At 44.2% G+C, this 20,990-nt stretch overlaps 1 protein-coding gene across 4 annotated transcripts in view; it reads right to left on the reverse strand.

The window, feature by feature from the left end:
- MYLK (myosin light chain kinase) overlaps nucleotides 1-20,990 on the reverse strand; it is a 359,252-nt gene that overhangs the window by 310,303 nt on the left and 27,959 nt on the right. For 2 of the 4 annotated variants that reach the window (XM_053251736.1, XM_053251728.1), the window contains exon 2: nucleotides 3,578-3,692. The exons of the other annotated variants lie outside the window; for them this stretch is intronic. In XM_053251736.1, coding sequence (XP_053107711.1) covers nucleotides 3,578-3,662 — 85 coding nt within the window. In that variant the 5' untranslated portion in view covers nucleotides 3,663-3,692. The remainder of the gene's footprint in view (nucleotides 1-3,577; nucleotides 3,693-20,990) is intronic. 4 annotated transcript variants of the gene reach the window in all.

Consider the following 20,990-nt stretch of genomic DNA (forward strand, 5'->3'; position numbering starts at 1 on the left):
GCGTTGGGATGTGTGGGGATGCGGCGGCGGAGCAGGCCCAGGCCTGGTTGTCGGGAGTGGGGGGAAGAAGGGGGGCAGAAGCGGGCAGCAGGGAGGCAGTGGCAGCAGCTCTAGCCGTGGTGGGGAGGTGGTGGTGGCGGTGAGGAGGAGGCGGCTGCCACCACCAGGAAGAGTAGGCGGTAGGCGGGTGGAAGAGCCGCACCACCGAGAGGAGCCTGGCTGGGCGGACAGCGGAGCCACACGGAGCCAGGTGAGGCTGTGGTGAGGAGGCGGTAGCGGGTCCAGGCCGGCCACAGTGAGGCGGCAGCTGGGCCACCATGAAGAGGCGGAGGGTGGCGGAGCCGCACCACCAAGAGGAGCTTGGCGGGGCAGGCAGCGGAGCCGTGCCACACCTGGCAGGGCAGTGGAGCCACTCCGCCAAGATAAGCCGCTGGAGCTGCACTGAGAGGAAAGTGTGCTAGCAACGCAGACTGGGGCAGAAGCTGGGGGAAAGGGGGAACTGCCAGCCCCAAAGAGCACACAGATGCTCTATGCAGGGTCGGCTAGTTCTGCTTAAACTTCATTTTTAGCCTACTTTCCAGTAGACTTATGAGATCACCCGGCACTGTGTCTGTGTGTGCCACTATAAACTTCACAACGCCAGGACCAATATGAACCAAATTGGGTACAGTTGTAGGGACACATAGGGACACCTCAATGTAGAATTTTGTAATGATGTCATCCACCCCAATCCAAAATGGTGGACGCGTAAACTTTTGAGGCGCAATTAGGCTAACGTGTGAACCGCCTAACCGATTTGAATTTGAATTTGCTACAGCTGTAGGGCCACATAGGGATGCCCTAATGGTGTGGTGTGTGATGATGTCATCCACTCCAATCCAAGATGGTGGTGCGTGAACATCTGAGGCTCAAGCCTTCTAATTTGTGGACTGTCTAACGCATTAGAACCAAATTGGGTACAGTTGCAGTGAGTGACACACAGGGACACCGCAATGGCATAGTTTGTGATGATGTCATCCACACCAATTCAAGATGGCAGACATGCAAACTTTGGAGGCGCAAGTGGGCTAACCTGTGAACCACTTAACCGATTTGAACCAAATTTGCTACAGCTGCAGGGACACATAGCAACTCCGGGCTAAGTTAAACAATGCTAGAGTATATTTACAATATGGATGTTTAAGTAAAACTGATTACTGCAGAAAACAGATCATACTGGCTGATCACAAGATATGAAACTTTAAAAACCCGCTGCTTGTCATTTGCAGGTAACCTGAAGCTTTCAGAGAGGAGTTGTGATATCAGGAAGTGCTGCGGATCACTTGTGGTCATCCTGTGAAATAGATTGGCAGGAGATTCAGGACGTCGGGAAATACAGAACTTGCTGCCATTGGTTATTAGTCATAATGGTTATGCGGAACCTCCCTGTTCAGAAACAGTATACCTCTGAATAGTATACCATAGGTGAGGATTATTCATGCCCTGCTTGTAGACTTCCTAGAGGCATGTGGTTTGCCACTATGGGAAACAGAATGCTGAATCTCTGATGGACCCATTAATCTGGGTAAAATATATATCAAGGCCAATAGTCAGAAGAGCCCCTCTGCTAACAAAGTGATAAAGTTTTTAGGGAGGGTGGATAACATGGAATAAATATAGCACCAAAACCTCATACTAAGTCTGGGGCTGGAGAGGCTACCTGCTGTTTGCAGGGGGCAAAGACAGAGTGCTGAGGTAGGCTACAGGTTAGGGAGATGAGGGATGGGAGTCAGTGTTCCCTCTAACAGAGATTCCCAGATGTTGATGACTACAACTCACAGGACCCCCAGCTCCAATGGCTTTTGCTTGGAGGTTATGGGAGTTCTAGTCAACAATACCTGGGAATCCCTATTAGAGGGAACACTGGTGGGAGTGGGGTCCGAATTCCTCATATGGATGCAAAATGACTGCCAAATATTTGGCTGCAGGTCCCTTTATTAATAATAATAATAATAATAATAATAATTCGATTTCTATACTGCCCTTCAAAAAATGGCTCAGGGCGGTTTACACAGAGAAATAATAAATAAATAAGATGGATCCCTGTCCCCAAAGGGCTCATAATCTAAAAAGAAACATGAGATAGACACCAGCAACAGTCACTGGAGGTCCTGTGCTGGGGGTGGATAGGGCCAGTTACTCTCCCCCTGCTAAATAAAGAGAATCACAATGTTAAAAGGTGCCTCTTTGCCAAGTTAGGAGAACTTTGACAGTTCCAAGATTCTATTACCCTTTAGTTTGTTGACAGAACAGATTCTCACTGTTACAGATCTCACATAAATGAATATAAAAACCGTACATGCCCATACTGACCCACCAGAAAAAATCCAAGTCACACTCTAGTAACCCCTGTATTAGGATCAACAGAATGACACAGAGCTGTAAGCAGCAAGGTTTTTAGTTCTCCAGAACTCTTTTTCTTATAAAATCTGATAAAGAATTCTGAAGAACCCAAAATGATAAAACATTAATATTTATAAATACAGTATATATTTCTATTTCTATATCTATATCTATATATTCTATTGTGAGATGTGATCATATTAAAATATTTATGGATTAATTATAGACACATTTTATCTTGGATTCTTATATTGTTTCTATTGTGGCTTTTTGAATCCGAGGAGCACAAGTTCCCATTTATACAGTGGACGACATCCAGACTAAGTTATTCCAAAGGATTACTTAATTTCAGTAGGACCACTCAGGAGTCATTTAGTCTGGATGTCAGCCAATATTTTTATATTTTTATTTCTATTTCTATATTTTATATATATGCTAAAGTTTAGATTTTCTACAAATGCCCGGACAGTCTTTATTAAGGCTATTTCCAAGACAATTTCCCTTGTCTCTCTTCTTCTGCTACTACTACTACTTATATACTGCTTTCCAACAAACGTTTCCAAGGTGGTTTACACAGAAAAAGAAAAAGTGGCTCCCTGTCCCCAAACTCACTCAAAAGCAAAAAAACAAAATGACACCAACAGCAGCCACAGGAAGGATATTGTGCTGAGGTTGGATAAGGCCAATTGCTCTCCCCCTGCTAAATATAAGAGAATCACCACTTTAAAAGGTGTCTCTTTGCTCAGTTAGCAGAGATAAGCCCTGCAAACTCTCTAGCCCTGTATGTAACCTGCAGATCAATGTGCAACACCTAATGAGGCTAATCAACTGAAGTCTGCATAGCGCTCCTGTACTCCACCTTAAGACAAATAGCAGACTTTTTTGACCATGCCTTTTAAAAAATCCTCCCTGTGCAGTTTTTTGGGGGACGGGTGGGCTGTTTCCCATCCAGTCTAGTGAAGAATTCTGGAAAACTCAAAAGCTTGCTACTCACAACTTTGGTTATTGTGTGTTATTTTGTTTGATCATAATAAAAGTATAGCCAAATGGTAACCCATAAATGAATGTTCAGATAAAACATTATTTCAGAGGTATTCATGTCTCCAGAGGAAATTTTCACCATATCTTTTCCAACCTTCCGAGACATTTCCTTTATGCACTAGCATCCCACCACGAAATTTTTGCCAGTCCATACCTTTGACCAGCTTCCCATACAGACAGCTTTCCTGTATCACCCTGAAGATCCAGGCTGAAGAATGATCCCTTTTAGCCTCACTCATTCAAAGAGCTAATCCACCGGCTGCCGCCATCTGAGTGAATGAAAAATGCTGTGATGAGAACATTTGTTTGACCTCTCAACCCTTCCACGGTGGTTCGGATCTCTAGAATAGAAGAAAAGTCTTCCACTGCACTGATCAGGCTCAGAGACTAAACATAACATCTTCTGGTGTGGCTTCACTTCAAATGAAAAATATATTCATTCTCTCCTCCTGCTGTCTGCCTGTGGTGCTAGTGCCAAGTCTGGGCAAAAAGACAAAACTTAAGTATACAAAAGAATGCATTAGGCACAGCATCCAAGAGTTGGAAAGCGTAAAGTGGACCAGTGGGAAATGCATCATTGACTCAAACAGAAACATTTAATGAAAGTCCTATGCAGCTAGCTTCTCTCTCCAGTTGTTGCCCTCCCTTTACTAAAGCCTTAGGTGATGATCCATCCAGCATATATGCAAACTCTCATTAGCTAACAATTGGGAACAAACTGACCTTTCAAGCCACATTCATTCCCTTGACATTTTGCTTTTGCCATGTAAGCTTCTAAAGGACCCAAGCAGCAGCAAGCCAGACAAAAGTCTACTTTCACTTATGTTTACAAAAGTACATTAATTTTTTGCAGCAAAGCAATATAGCTCTACATATTCTGATGCCAGCAGATTTTCTAACTCCAATATCCACAAGTAATTATAGGTAGAGTAGAACCCGGGGAAAGGGGGAGTAGTAGCAAATACTTAGAGTTCTAACATGAGGCACTAGCTCCTGCTTAATTCCCAGAATCTTTGTTTAGTAAATAAGGCTATTGACTTTTTCTTCTGAATGAAGGATGTTTCAGTTACAAGGAACATCTGGGATGTCTGGCTAGGGGGAAAGCATCTGAGAGATGGGTGTGCAGGGAAAGAGAGGCAAGAAAGGTTCAGCCTCTCTCCCCATCTAAATTTTTTTTAAAAAAATGCATCCCACTCCCCTCCTTTTTGATGTTCAATCGAGACGAGTTCCCAGACCTAGGTTTCCACCACATGTCTTGTTTTCCTCTGTGTGATTCTGGAAAACAGCTAGGACTGTATTTGTCTAACTTTATGAAATAAACTTCCCTTCTACACTTACAAGAATATCTCAGCTTCCTCCAGCCCCCCCGCCCCAAATAGAATACTGTATTTACCTGAATCCAAGACTAGATCTTGTCCCCCCAATTTTTTTGATCTTAGAAATCAAGAGGTCATCTTAAATTCAAAGTCCTGTTCCTTATGATAAATGCAGGTATAACCTGTATTTAACCTCTACTTTTTAAGGGGGGCCGTCTTCAATGCAGAGTAGTCTTCAGTTCTGGTAAATATGGTACATGAAATATACTCCACCCAGCTCCTCAACTCCTTCTGCCATTTCTTCCCTCCGCAGCGAGCATCTACATATGGTTTAGCCATACTATGGTATTATGCATGGTATTATTATTGGAGCTAGTACCTTGGCAGCATCAGCTCTAAGTTGCAATGTCTCACTGGGGGGTGGGGGTTAGGGTCATGGATAAAAGTGCTGGGCTCCTCTCCTCTTCATTCTTCCAGAGTTAGTCTCCATTTTGTCTCTCCAGAGATGGCTGTTTGTTTTGGTCTCTCTCTTCAGCCATGAGCTACAACTGAAATTAAGCTGCAGGCTTTTTTACATCCATTTGTAACCTTTTCTTTAAACAAATCCTTGTAGTTCTTCAGTACTAATGAACTGTCTCAAGACCTCTTGCTTAGCTGCTTTCTCACCAAACTGGTTTTGCTTTGCTTTGCTATTTGGGAACTGAACTGCCATTCTTCCCCTACAGTTATGTACGCCTGACCAAAGCCTGTTCACATGCACTGTTCAACACAAGTACAATCGGTGTACAGATCTGTATGTACATTGAACATAACATGTCAATAACTGTGCATGTTTTACAGATAACATTATTCATGTTATGTTCAATGTACATAGAATAGTGCAGTTCCCATCTGTACCCTGCATTTGAGAGAGAAGTGTATCTAGTTTTATTTTTAAAATGAACACATGTATAGTCATTCACACTACTACGAATATTTATATACCACTCTTCAACTGAAGTTCTCAAAGCGATTTACAGAGAAAAATACATAAATTAGATGGTCATTTGTACATACATACCTGAACGTATATACAACTTAGTAGGCTTGTTCACACAACAATGTAAATCTAGGCTTAATGTGGCTTACCAACATTGAAGTAATTCTGTGAACCCATGCCAAAGTAGTTTATGGGCCAAGATTCCCACCTTGTCATAGGTTCACACAATCATACTAATGTTAGTAACCCACATTAGACAAAGATTCAGATGGTGGTGTGAACAAGTTTAATGTCTGAATAGGGCTCAAGTATGCCTTTTATCATTAAAAATAGGCTTGTGCCAAATGTTTGCATGTGAATATTTTCAGTGCAAAATTGAATGTGGGGGAGGGTCAAAACATATCATCGTCATACACTTTCTGTTGCTGCCTGTAGAGTGTCTACTACCTAACTGTCAGTTGCTTTGGAAACCATTTTTGCCCTTGAAACTGGGGCTTCTTTCTGGGACATGATCCCAGGCAAATAGGGATCACATAATCCATCTGACGACTATGTCACATAAACATTAAGATTTGACTATATGACGGGTTCATGAAGCCAACTCAGAGTACCTGCCCTCACACTTTCACAACTCTACCCCCAAGAAAGATCATGAAAGTATCTCCTTTCACATCAGTCCCAATTAAAGTTGCTCTTAATGATTACATCAGGTTTTTACCTAATTGCAGCCTAAAACATGCAAGAGAACAGTTAGAACGGTGTGCTAGAATAGCTGGTCATGGAACCAACGAAAGAGAAGGTGACCTTGGACTTAATCTTGAATGGTGCACGGGTACCATCCTGAATGGTCCTGAATGGTACAAGATGTCAGTGTAGTGTAACCCTTAGGGAACAATGACCATAGTGTGATCAAATTCAACATACATGTGAGGAGAACATCAACAAGGAAGTCTAACACAGACACTTTGAACTTCAGAAGAGGAAACTTCTCTAAAATGAGGAGTTTGGTGGGGGGGAAATGGAAAGGGAAGATCAGGAGAGTCACTTCACTCCAAAATGCATGGAGTGTATTTAAAGCTACAATACGAGAAGCCCGATTAGAAGGTATACCAAAAGGGAGGAAATGTATCACTAATTCTGGGAGGATGCCAGCATGGCTAACAAGTAAACTCAAGGAAGTTACAAAGGGGAAGAAGACTTCCTTCAGAAATTGGAAGGCCTGCCCAAATGAGGAGAACAGAAAGGAACACAAACTCTGGCAAAAGAAATGCAAGGAGACAGTAAGGGAGGCAAAAAATGAGTTTGAGGAACATTTAGCGAAAAGCATCAAGGAGAATAACAAAAACTTCTTTAAATACATCAGAATCAGGAAACCTGCCTGAGAGACAGTTGGACTGAGATGATGAGGAAGTGAAAGGGATTATTAAGGAGGATATGGAGATTGCAGAGAAGCTAAACAAATTCTTTACATCTGCCTACACGGCGGAGGATACAAAGCATATACCTGTGCCTGAACTGAGCTTCTCAGGGACAGAGGCTAAGGAACAGAGTCAGATAGAAGCAACTAGAGACATCATTCTAAACTGTTTGGAAAACTAAAAATTAAGAAATCGCCAGCACCAGATGGCATCCACCAAAGTTCCCCACCAAAAAACACTTGAGAAAACTTAGTCATGGGATAAGGGGGTCAGGTTCATGAATGGATTTGTACCTGGTTGAAAGACAGGAACAGAGGGTAAGAATAAGTGGACAGTTCTCTAAATAGAGGGAAGTAAGAAGTGAGGTCCCCCAGGGATCTGTGCCCTTTAACTTATTCATAAATATTACAGAAGTTGGGGTAAGCAGCAAGATGGCCAAATTGGCAGATGACACCAAACTATTTAGGGTAGTGAAATCCAAAAGAGATTGTGAGGAGCTCCAGAAGGCTCTCTTCAAACCGGGTGACAAAATGGCAGATGTGATTCAATGCAAGCAAGTGTAATGTGATGCACATTGGGACAAAAAACTCCAACTTCACATATAACCTGATGTGGTCTGAGCTGTAGGGATGTGCACGAACCGGTTCGGAGGCCCTTTTACAGACTTCCAAACTGGTTCGAAGGTCTGGCGATTTGGCCAATTCAAAAGTGGGAAGATATCTTTAAGGAGAAGGGAGGGTGCTCTCCCCCCCCCCCCAACATCTCACATGTGCACTGGCCACTTCCGTCTGACGCTGAATGGGGTGACAAGAGCGTACACTCCCACTCCGCACAAGCGATTTTGCAGATAGCACCAGTGGGGGAAACACAGCAGGGGCAACGCAGCATGTGTGTAAGAGTACCCTCCATGCTCCTTAAAAGGTAAGCACACAAACCTGCCATCGAACCGATCGTCTGTGGTTCCATGCACATTCCTACGGAGCTGTCAGTGACTGACCAGGAGAGGGATCTTGGGATCATGGTAGATAGCTGGTTGAAAGTGTCAACTCAATGTGTGGCAGCTGTGAAAGGAACACTGGACTTACCATGAAGGGTCCTTTTTCCCTGTGCCTGGAGCTCATCAGTATGGGTTGTGCACTGAGCATGTCCAAGAGACAGGACCAAAACATGTGAGGCTAGTTTCCTCTTGCCAGAGGGTGCCATATCCCCAGTTCCAGGACTGTAGCATAGAGTGTGGCACATGTAGAAAGAGAGAAACAGCCTAGAAAGGCAACAGGTTAAATCACAGAGGACACATACTAACGCTGTTATGTTCTAGAAGGCCGCTCCATCCAAGATACGAAGAACCAACCCCAATAACTATATACATCTGGAGGTGGGCCTGATGAGCTCCAGTCACAGGGAAAAGAACCCTTTACAGTAAGTCCAATGTTCCTTTTTCCCCTATGCTGGAGCTCATAAGTATGGGACATGCCCAAGCGGTATGCGAAAGAACAACTGGGAGGGAAGGATGTATTCAAACTACTTGTAGGAGGACCATGCGCCCAAAGGTCACCTGAGGTGTCTACAAGGAGAATATTTGTAGTGATGAATAAGGAGAGAAATGGAAGAGCAGAATGGATGCTATGCCGCACCCAAGGAGTGTGTGCCGAGAAGGTTGCTGTGGCTGCCCTGGGCATAGGGAGAGCTGTAATTCTTCTAGAACAGGTATTGAAGGAGATAAAGGGAGGTCAGTTATGTGAAATATCTGACCTATAGTGCGCCTGATATAGATGCATACAGCCCAGCAAATGTGTAAGCCAGGTCTTTCTCTGTGGTGAAGTGAGGAAGAACAAGGTCATAAGACCGGTGGAAAGAGGGGTCAGGTTTAAGTACCATGTAGTCAACCTGGACATGCAGAGTCCTTATGTATAATAAAGCGGTCAGCACAGACACTGTGTGGGACAAAGATAAAGCAACCACAATGACCTAGTATGGCAGAAACTAGAGAGAGGAAGAAGATAAGGGTTTGAATGGTAGCAGGGGAATGACATTAAAGGCCGCATTCAAGTACCATGATAGTAAAAAACACTGGACAATAGGGGAAGCCAATTGGAGGTCCATCAGAGAAACTGTGGGAATGTTGGACAGAACTACCGCGCTCTGAAAAGTTTGGGATCAAGGCCAGAACAAAGGTATGGCATTTGAGAGAATTAGAACGCAGATCAGAGCTCTAGACTGGGGGAGGCAAGGACTTCAGCAACCCCCGTGGCCAGTGGATTGGTCATTTTCTGTGTAGAGAAGCAGTCCATGTCGTCCTAAGGGCTAGATGGTAGATGGATGCTGGGAAGACAAGACAGAATGTTGCGCAGCATGCGAGTAGCCCTCAAACCCCAGAAGTACAGTTGGAGCCATACTAGGACAGATGGGTGAGAGGTCTTTTAAGGGAGAGGATCCCTGTGGAGGGGGAGACGCCAGAGAGGTACACAAGTTATGAGAACCTGGCCCTCCAGAGCCTATGGGATGCCAGTAGGATCAACTCTGACTGCTGTAAGAACACTTCTCCGAGGATCTTATGAAGATTGGGCTCCACCATTCGGATTAATGATCTGGACCTGGCATGTATGTTTGTGACTTTGTGGGTATGTTGTCTGAATGTATTAACACGATGGCCCTAGAGGAGAGGTGGAACTGAATGAGGGCCAGGCAGGATGCCTCTAGTTCTAGTCAGGTGATGTTATTTCTTGGTGGTAGAGGAGACCAAAAACCTCGTGCGTATTGGGTTTCGTAGTGAGTGCCCCACCCTTTCGGGCTGGCATCCATGGTAACTGTGAGTTTTGACGGTTCTGTTAAAGGGGAGCCTCTACTGAAGTTGGGGAGAGCCCCCATAACAGGGAGTGGGAAACAGTGGTAGGGAACCGAATGTGATTGTGAGTAGCCACCTAGATGAGAGCTTGTAACAGAGCAGAAGCCACTGAAGAGATGGAAATGACATCTCGATCGGGGAGTATACTCCATACACAATACCATCGATCTCCTAGACCTGCGAGAGAAGCCTGAGGTCTGTGGGGAGACAATGTGAAAGAGGCTGAGTGAGCACAGAGACTGTGTCCCCCTTTTCCTGGGGAGCCACATGAATGGTGGAGTGGTATAGAAAATGCTCCCAGGTGTAGAAGAGACTGAGACTAGCGAAGATGGCGCTTCTCTGGGTGATGATTAATCTGTCGAAGTACATGTCCAGTGGCATTGGACTCACATCTCTTTCTAATTTCTGGAAGATGGAGGTCTGATCAAGGATTGTGGGGTGCATGTATCTGCTCCACAGATGGGAGGTGCATTTGGACAGATGACAGTCCAAACTGGAGCGCACGCTGTGTACTGGTAATACAGATGGTTGTGCGAGCATCTTAGAAATCTCCTGTGATCCGAACGAACTGAAATGTAGTAACAGACCTCTGAGACGTCCACTGATGACGTGAATACATTCGCGCAGATAGTCACCTATATGGCATGAGGTCCTTTCAGATGAACTTGTTGAATTTCTAGAGGTCTAGAACCGCCTCCAAAGAGCCAACTTCTTCAAGGTGATGAATAAGATAACACTTCAATGTATTTCTGTTGAGGGTAGTGATTCGATTATCCAAGTCTGTAGGTGATGACGGATGGTTAGAATATCTGGAAGGTACAGGGAATAGGCCTGAGAATGGTGATTTATCTTGTATCCTAGAAGCTTTCTATAGCTTGTTTCCACAGGGAGCAGCCCTGTGGAAACAAGCTAACTCCTTAGCCCAACTAACTCCTTACCCCAATAACAACACTGATGGCAGACTCCTGCCTAAAGTTGTATACAACACGCCTCCAAGCCAGGAGTCTGCCATCAGTGTTGTTATTGATCCCTTGGGAAAGCTCAGAGTTCTCTGACAGACAAGAGTTCCTGTGCACCAGAAGTGAGCCTCTCGCAAGGAAGGAGTTAGTTGTGTTGCTTGACAAAAGTAGTGGATGCCTTGTGGTCATTCCCGAGGAGTAAGCTGCAATTTCTGTTCCCTGGCAGCTCCAGCTGGTATTGCCCTTTGGAGCTGAAGGGTGATCCTGAGACCAATTGTTCACCAAGGTGTCATCACGGGGAATGGAGAGGCGAGCCATAACCTCTGGCAATGTCTCCCGGGGAACTCTCAACTAACCTAGAGGGGCCAAGTTGTTACCATACTGCCAACAAGACCCTGCGAAAGAGGGAAAAGGGACTGTGGCAGTGGGGATAGAAAGAAGAAGGAAAGAAAGGTTTGATCTAGTCAAACCTTTTGTGTTGATATAAACCCAAAACTCACAGCTGACTCACACATGTAGTCTCCCATCCAAATGCAAACCAGGGGAAACCTGCTCAGCAAGAGGAGCAACCCATGCCTGTCACGACAAAACCAGCTCTCCTAGTTGAGCATTTTTAGCTGAGACACATTAATAACCACCTACTTACCTTGGTAAGTAAGATCCCAAATGAGAGAGGTAGGAAAGGAGAAGGAAAGGTATTGTTGGACTACCTCCTCTTCAAGTAACACTCATTCCTCTTATCGGATCCCACAGGGTTGTTTGGGTTCAAGGAGCAGACTGCGAGGCTTCAGGATCAGATGCTGGTAGCCAGTTGTTCACATGTGAACTCCTATCCAAATGCACATCAGAGGGGACCCTGCTCAACCAAGAAGACAATTCATACTAGCGGCCACAAGACCAGCTTTCTTCCTGTGCAGGTTTTGAGCAGAGAAGGAGGAAATGGGGATAATGCAGTGGCAGGTGGGGGAAACAGAGGAGCAGGCGGGAACAACTGAGGAGTTAAATTGTAGTCTCCCATTCCATCCAACCAAGGTTGATCCTGCTAGCAAGGAACAAACTGGGCCCGCCACAGGGGATCAGCCCACCCTCCTATCATGGGCATGCTGGAAGATTCCAAGGAGGAGCTGGAGAATGGGACAGAGGTTACAGCAGAGGAGGGAGGGCAAGGACCAGAAGTTACAAAGGTGAGTGGGTCCGATGCACAGGGAGTTGAAAATGAGTTAGAGCCAGGTTAGACAGCTCTTGTGGAGGAGGTGCAACCAGTCTCAGCTGTGGAGAGGCGTCGGTCCAAGAGATAGCAAGAGTTACGGAACCGCATGCATAGAACAACAGGCAAAGTTGCTGACTCAGAAACTCTTGATTAACAGCACCAGAGGTCAGCCTATTTAAGATGACTGCATCACAGCTACCCTGCTGATAGCAACATCAATTTCCTGTGAGCTAATCGGCTGTGTTCGTGTATTGCTTTGACAGCGTTTGGATCCTGGACTGTGTTGACCTTGCCCATGGACTTCGATTTGGACTCTGTTGGATTGGACTCTGTTGGATTGATTGGATTTGACTCGGACTGAACCTGGTTTGGAGAATTTATTCCTGTACGACTTTGCTATTATACTTCTGCCTCTGCCTGTTTTATACTCCGTCTGACTAGCCTGACAGATTTACGACACCTGGAATTGGAAGCTAGCTGCAGGACCTCAGAAAGGGATCCTTGCAGCAGCTCTTCTGCATGAGCAGGTTCATGGAGTAAAGGAGTAAAGGAAAACAAAAGTGAAACTAGAAATTGCCAATGGTCTAATTAGGAATGGAAAAATGTTTAGGATTTAGGTTAAATTAAAATGCTAGGATAGCTCCCTTCCCACCCTCGCACAATCTAAGAAGGGGAGGGAGGAAGAAGGAAAAGAAATAAAAGTATAAAAAAGGAAAATGAGAAACTAGCCTGTCTTTTTGCCAAAAAATGCTGGAGAACTTTCACAGCCCTGCTACATCGAGCAAGACAGGACCGGAACTGGGGATATGGCGACCTCTGGCAACAGGAAACTAGCCCCACATGTTTTGGTCCTGTCTCTTGAGCATGCTCAGTGCACAACCCATACAGATGAGCTCCAGCACCGGGGGGGGGGGGGAGGCCAATTCCATGCTAGGAATCATTAGAAAGGGGATTGAAAATAAAACTGCTAATATTATAATGCCCTTACACAAAACTATGGTGCGGCCACATTTGGAGCACTGCGTGCAGTTCTGGTCACCATATCTTCAGAAGAACATTATAGAACTGGAGAAAGTGAAGAAGAGGACAACCAAGATGATCAGGGGCCCAGAGCACCTTCCTTAGGCTACAAGGCAAGGCTACAATATCTGGGGCTTTTTACTTTAGAAAAAAGAGGACTGAGGGGAGACATGATAGAGGTCTATAAAATCATGCATGGTGTGGATAAAGAAAAAAATTTTTTCCTCTCGCATAACACTAGCACCAGGGGTCATCCCATGAAACTGATTGCCAAGAAATTTAGGACCAACAAAAGGAAGTACTTTTTCACAAAACATATAACCAACCTATGGAATTCTCTGCCACAAGTTGTGGTGACAGCAAACAGCCTAGAAGGCTTTACGAGGAGATAAATTCATGGAGGACAGGTCTATCAATGGCTACTAGTCTGAGGGCTATAGGCCACCTCCAACCTCAGAGGAAAGATTCCTCAGAATACCAGCTGCAGGGGAGTAGCAGTAAGAGAGAAGGCATGCCCTCAGCTTTTGCCTGTGAGCTTCCCAGAGGCATCTGGTGGGCCACTGTGTGAATGAGAATGCTGGACTAGATAGGCCTTGGGCCTGATCCAGCAGGGCTGTTATTATGTTCATAAGAGTGTTGCACTCCCTACGTCACCATGCTTAAGGAGCCTACCAGTTCCAGGGACCATATTTTAGTGGTGGGCTCATGTACTGCATGCAGAAGATCCCAGTTTCACTCCTTAACATCTCCAGATAGGGCTGGGAAAGATCCCTTTCTGAAACCCTGGAGACTTGCTGCCAGTCAGTGCAGAGAATACTGAGTGGGATGCACCACTGGTCTGACTAGGTATAAAGCAGCTTTCTATGTTCCAAGAACACTGAAACAGAACCTTGTCCATCCTAACTCAATGAATTACCACATGAAAACATGGCAATGCTAGAGAGTGCACTGGGCAAGGTAAAATAAATAGGTCAGATTGAAAGGAAGAAGGAGTAGATATGCATGCCTCTGTTACAGAGGGGGAAAACACAGCCATAATTACCAGAAGCAAAGGAGGACAGTGATCCTGAGCATTCACAGTAGCATAGAAGATGACTTTTTAGCAGTTGCAGTATGGGCGTCATGCAAAGGTGACAAAAGCTGAATCTACTGAAATTCCCTCTTTTATCCATCCTTGAAGGTACACACCCTGTCTTCCTTTGCACCTGGCCACTATAAATGTGGTTAGATAAACTTCTACCTTTCCCTACTTTCCTGTTTCTCTCACACACACTGAAAGGAGTTCTATTTTAAGGGAATTCCCATACATTTCCATATACCTCAAGTTTGCAACCCTATGTGCAAGTGTATTTGGTAGAATTTTGGAACAAGTCCCACAAAATACACTGGGGCTCACTTCCAAGCAAACACACAAGGGTTGACAATTGCACAATCTTCCGCTTTTTATTGCTGTTAGCCAGTTAAGACACCCTTGCGATATCACAAGAAAAACCTCATTTATCTCTCTAAAGCCAGCGTGAAAAGGGTATTGGTGGTACTGGGGAGAGGAGAGAGGGAGAAATTGGAGGGGGAACTCAATGGAGACTATCAACAAGAAAGAAGCCAGATGGACATGCTGAGAACCTGCTTTGTGACCTCTTCACCTTGGGAGGGTCTATGCTTTGCTGCTTAGAAAATTAAAAGGCAACACAATTACTGGCACAAGACCAGATACGTCTCTCCCTCTGTTGCACTTGTTGGTTTCCTATTGATTACAGAGACGGAAATGGAGCCTCAATTGCCCAGCTTGTAGAGGAAGGGCAGCAAATACGGTACATACATGCCATTCCAGAGCTCTCTACATCTAGGCTGTTGTCAAAATGCAGCTCATCTACAGCTTGGAACACTGTGACTTGTTATATTATTGTTTTACATAAATGTTTTTATTTATAGTGTGTGTGTGGGGGGGGTGTTTTTGGTTTTCAACTACAGAGTGTTGTAATACTTATCGAGTAACAACTCAGAGGTTAAACCAGCCAAATGTTTCACTCGGGCAAATGTTTTGAAGGCTTCTCCATTTGAATTTGCTTCATTCTCCAAGTTTGGGCAGTTTAGGGTGGGAGGGAATTCAAAGTATAAAATAAATGCACTTTGCAAACAGACAATTAAATTTACTGCCTTAGAGATCCTCAGTAGGAATTGAAGGTAGTGGCTACTTTCACAGCATCCCCCAAGGTCAAATTTTTCAAATAAAATTTGAATATTTTCAAAATTAAAGAGATTTCTAAAATACTGCTGAATTTCCCATTTGTATGAAATTTATTTCAGCTGTAACACACAGGGGTCTATCTAGGGGGTTTCAGGGATACAGTATGGTTATTTATATTCCTTCCACAGTCTAAGCTGCTTTGAAAAAGTTTGGATTGAAAAGCAGCATATATTCTAAATGAAAATAATATGGTTTATAAACAATATGATGCAGTGCACAGAATACTGGACTAGGCCCAGGGAAATTCAGCTTCAAATGCAAATTCAGTCATGAAACTCACTAGGTGACCTTGGGCCAGTCATTCTCTCGCTCATCCTAGACTACCTCACAGGGTTGTTGTGAGGACACAATGGGTCAGGGGGAGACAGTCACCACCCTGAACTCCTTGGACATAAAGTAGAGTGGGATTTTGAAACAGCATCAAACACACGCACATATGGTCAATTTTGATGGCCTGAAGATCTAACAAGCTATAAATCAAGCAATTCTTTGCAAGTCATACATCTTTTTTTAAAATCAATGTTCTTTTAAAACCTTTTATTCAGTGTTGTGACTCAGCAAGCCAAATAATTCGGCAGTATCTGGTGTCCTAGCCATGCTGCCATAATTTGTTTGCCTCCTCCCACCTGCTTTGCACTTTTCTTCTTGGCTGCTGACTGCAGTCCGGCAGCAGCAGAGAAAGAAAAGGGTTAAAAACCAGCCCTGCCTTCTCCCAGCAGCCTGATTGGTCCTCCTCCTGACCTTCCATCTTCTGCTCCTCCCCCCCCCCCCCAGCATTTGAATGCAGTTTCTGAGAGAGGAGGCTACAAGGAGCTGGAGATAGAAGCTGTCTGCTGGGCTTGTCTTCCTCAAGGAAAGGAAAGTCAAACATACACCGTGTGTGTGTGTGTGTGTGTGTGTGTGTGTGAGAGAGAGAGAGAGAGAGAGAGAGAGAGAGAGAGAGAGAGAGAGAGAGAGATTTTCCCCCTTAGAGGTCACTGTGTGTTTTCTCTCTCATACACACTGTTGAACTCTATGAGGCTATTCTCACGCATGGTGGAAACCAGCCCAGTTTCCACCACACGTGTGAAATGCCGGGATTGGCTCCTGGCGGCAAGCCCTCTTAATCCCCTCCCCAAACCAAGTTAGTGAACACTCTGCTAACCCCATTTACCTGGTCATGTATCGCCGCGGCGTGGCTCCGCGACAACTCACGAGAAGACCCCCGACCCGGGATGCTACAACAAGCCCAGGGGCATAGCAAGGTTGGAGTGGGCCCAGAGACAAGATTTTAAAATAGCCCCCTCCCCTCACTGAAGCTCAGCTCATGAAGTAGAGAAATCTTACATGAGGCTGAATAGTGGTAACAAGAAGCACAGTGATGTGCCACAATAGAACATCATCCTAAATTATTTTTTTTAAGGTTTTGCAAATTGTGGACGGTGCAAGTCATTGAATGGTACTAGAGAAAGACATGCTGTCCTGGTAGCTCCAGGTCTTAACACTCACATCAGTTTTGGAGGATGAATACAGCTGAAGGAAGCCCGGGCAGGTGCGCAGCTGGGGGAGTCAGTCATATGACTTGACTCTGGGGGGCCAAGGCAGTGGGCCCCCAAACAACTGTCTCCCCTTGCCCTATTATAGTTATGCCCCTGAACAAGCCTCCCCAGGGGGCTCCCCAGAATGCCCCACACACTTGCATGGGGATCTACTGGAGATCGGGAGGCCCCCAATCCCCACCGCCCCTACCGGCTCCATGACGGAGCCAGTAATTGTGTGGGCGGCCAATCCAGCCGCCCAGGGCAAGCTCTGTGCTCACGTGTGGGGAGAGTAGGTCAAGCCTGCTGTCCCCGCAAAACCCCTTTTGGCTCTCCACACTGCTCGTGTGGAGAGCCTTTATGTGTATGAGAAAGATCCCACCCCCATTTGAAAGCCTCCGTTTGTGTTTATGTGTTTGTTCCCCAACCCCTTGTTTATGCCTGAGAGAGAGATTTTTAACTTTAAAAAAACTGGTTTTCCAAGAAGTACAAGATGCCAACAAGCATAAACTAAAACTGTTGGAGTACAAACAGCAGCTCCTATTTTACATGTTGTCTGTTGTTGTTTTTAATTAAACTTGCAGTGGACCAAAATACGCCCAAGTTCTTGCACGTGGCTTAATGCTTCACAAATTGCTAAAATAAACATTAAGCATTTCCCCCTCTCCCCATCAAAAGTAAATTAGGTTGTGGCTGGTTTATGCACTTGCTTCAAAATAAGACTTTGCAAATCAGAACGTCTTTTAAAGGCTCCCTTGCTCTTGAAATGCTTGCTTATTTTAAAATCCTAAGCAATTGGGGTAACTCCACATATACCATTCTGCTGTCCTGTTTAAAATCAGAGTGGTAAACAAATAGATTTACACTGACATCAAACTGGTGGCTTCTCCTTCTGTTGGATATGCACTATAAATGCATATGCTTTTTGCTTAAATGTAGTTCATGGATTAAACTGGGCTGCTTACTACTGTGATAGGTTTTTGGGGTTTTTCAAATAACACTGAGTTTTCAATGACTTAACATGGACTTTACATGGTTAGGATTAAGTTGTATGCAGCTAAAGGTCAACTTAAATACAGTGGTCCCTCAACTTACGAAGATAATCCGATCCGAACGCACGTTCGTAGGTCGGAATTTTCGTAAGTCGAAAAGCGCATCCACGGAGGTCCGGAACACTCGTAAGTCGAGGAAACCGCATCTAAAAATTCGTAGGTCGAGGAAGCCGCATCTAAACCGGCAACGACTTCCGGTGTTTTTTGTCATTCGTATGTCGAAATCTTCGGATGTCGAGTGCTTCATAAGTCGAGGGACCACTGTATGCATAGGAACATAGGAAGCTGCCTTATACTGAATCAGATCATTGGTCCATCTAGATCAGTGTTGTCTACACTAACTGGCAGCAGCTCTCCAAGGTTTCAGGCAGGTGTTTCTCTCAGCCCTATCTGGAGATGCTGCAAGGGAGTGAACCTAGGACCTTTTGCATGCAAAGTTGATGCTCTTCCATTGAGCCACAAGGGGAATTATCTTATAGTGTAGAGAAGGAGGCATGTGTAGTGGCTTTCATTTTTCCCCTACATATACACCAGATTTGTCCCAATATGCAAAATACAGGAGAACCTCACTTGCGGGGGGGGGGGGCGGTTTCTGTTCCTTACCTGCTACCGCTAGTAATGTTACCGCGAGTAACAAGGCATAATGGCAATAGAGAAAGTGGGCTTAGGTTCCAGGGTGGAAGAGGAAAATTTAAAAACACCCCAAAATGGCCCCCAAACACCCCAGAACTTACTGTGGCCTGATCTACAGGTCCCCCATGTGTCCAGGAATGCGTCCAAAGAAGCAATACAAAACAATACAATGCCTCAGAAAATCTGCAAAACAGGTATGATTTTTGCAAGGAACGAGCCACAAAATGGCTCCTTGAGACAAAATAGAGGGTAGAAGTGACCTTCGTGGGCACTTCGGGCCCTCTAGGAACCACGATTACATGGAGTTTAACCCTATCAAATCAGTGGATACTGGAAATGGGTGTCTATTAGACACCCCACAAATATGCAAAAGTGTGAATAGTGATTTCACAAACAGGGTTCTCCTGTATGCATATATTATACCAATTAACATATGCAAATTTTTATGCAAAGTGAAGACGGTTTGGTGAATAGCACCCACTGTTTCCACTATTTTGGGTGAGGGATTTTGACTATTTTCGCCATCTGGACCTGGCAATCCTAGGATCCCTGTACCTGTAAGAATTGCACAAGAAAAGTAATTTGAGCAGGTGTAGCCTTTTTTCATCCCTTCATGGTCAACTGCACTTGCCAAGATACAACTACTATAAGCATAAGATTCATTTCCCCCTTTGCATGCATTCATATTCTTTATTCAGTAGTATAGCCAATACATCACTCTGTTCTTATTTTCCTTTAAAAGTTACTGAAGTAGATGAAAACCAGCTGCTTTCAGTTTTACTTTTGAGACAGGCCAGTACTGGATGCAATGGAGGAAATGACTAAAAGTACACGGTAATAAAGGGACTAAAATTCAATTCCAATGTTTAAGAATTTGACATTTTTCTTCAGCCTTGAGCAGGGCCAATACAAAAACAACCACCACCAACTACAGTACTAAATAATCTGAAATAGCTTCCCGTAAAAAAGAAACACATCCTCCCCATGTGTTCAAAAGGTAGGAGATACCATTTGTAAACAGAAACACTTTCATACAAACTTCCAAGTAGTTAATTAGAACAGAAGGAATTTCTCATCTTATCCAATCATTTACAGAACTGGAGAAAAAAAACAGTGGGCTAGTTTAGACATTGTTTATGTCAGGCTTAGTTGAAGTCAGCTCTACACAACTTCTCTGAACCTAATCCGTGTGTGATCCTTCCTCCCATCCCCACACGAGCACCCACTTCCATCCAGTTTACAGTAAACCAAGATCAGTTGAGATGTCTGAACCCACCAGTCTTGGTTTATTCTAGCCTACTTATTTCAAATAAGATGAGATCTGGATACAAGAATTACATTAAGTTACAGATTGCAGCTTATTTGAAGTAGGCTAGAATAAACCGAGATCAGTGCATTTGAACATCACAACCAATTTGGTTTACTTTAATTTTGAGCAAAAGTAGATGCTCATAAGAGCAGGAGAGGAGGGAGTATGCACTACCAAGGCTCAGATACATTGTGTGGAGCCTGGCTTTAACCAAGATTCCATGTGACATCTGAATCAGCCAAATATGGTGTAATGGTTAGAGTGTCAGACTAGGACCAAGGAACATATTCCAATCAACCATACAGGACTGCTGTGTGGATAAAATGGTGGGAGCAGGAGAAGAGAAAAATGTATATGAGCTCCTTAGAAAAAGAGCAGGGGGGAAATGTAATGAAGATGCAATCCACACTAACAGTTTGCAAAGGATGTTTTGACTGATCTAGAAGTAAATATCTAAAAAAAAAATGTAAAGAATTACACTATAGCTCTTTCTGTCTGCTTCGCATTTTAATTTTTGTTTTTACTGAAGAATGTGGTAGAAATTTTATAAATACACAGCTCAGTTTTAATATTAGGAAAATGAAGTTATCCTTTATTAAACAAGGAGCACAGACAAATATTCAAACTGAGTTGGCTTGGCTTGCTAAGAAGTGTATGTATTCAGGCCAATGGTCCACCTACTCCACATCAGTTCCATCTACCAGTCGGGGAGACCTGATGAAAAAACAATGGCAGCATTCCCATCCTGCTGCCTCAAGATTGGTATTTTCTATCAAGGATAGTATTCAGTGCTCGCTTAAGCCTTTATTTGAACAACATCACTATGGAAACAGATCAGTGATGCCTTGCACCTTTATCAGCACTTCTCTATTTAAATGCTCTTCTTGAGTTTTCAACAAAGCCATTCAGTGAACCTTAACTAATCTAAGATTCTGTTCAGATTCTCTCCTCTTGCCTCTGCCTTCAAAAAACACTTTCCCACCACTAGTCCCAGAGTTCTGGAGCAAAATAAATTGTTGCTCAAATTGATTCCTTGTTGCTCAAATCCTTGTGCAAGAGCT

Source organism: Hemicordylus capensis, chromosome 1, assembly GCF_027244095.1.
Source record: "Hemicordylus capensis ecotype Gifberg chromosome 1, rHemCap1.1.pri, whole genome shotgun sequence".
NCBI lineage: Eukaryota > Metazoa > Chordata > Lepidosauria > Squamata > Cordylidae > Hemicordylus > Hemicordylus capensis.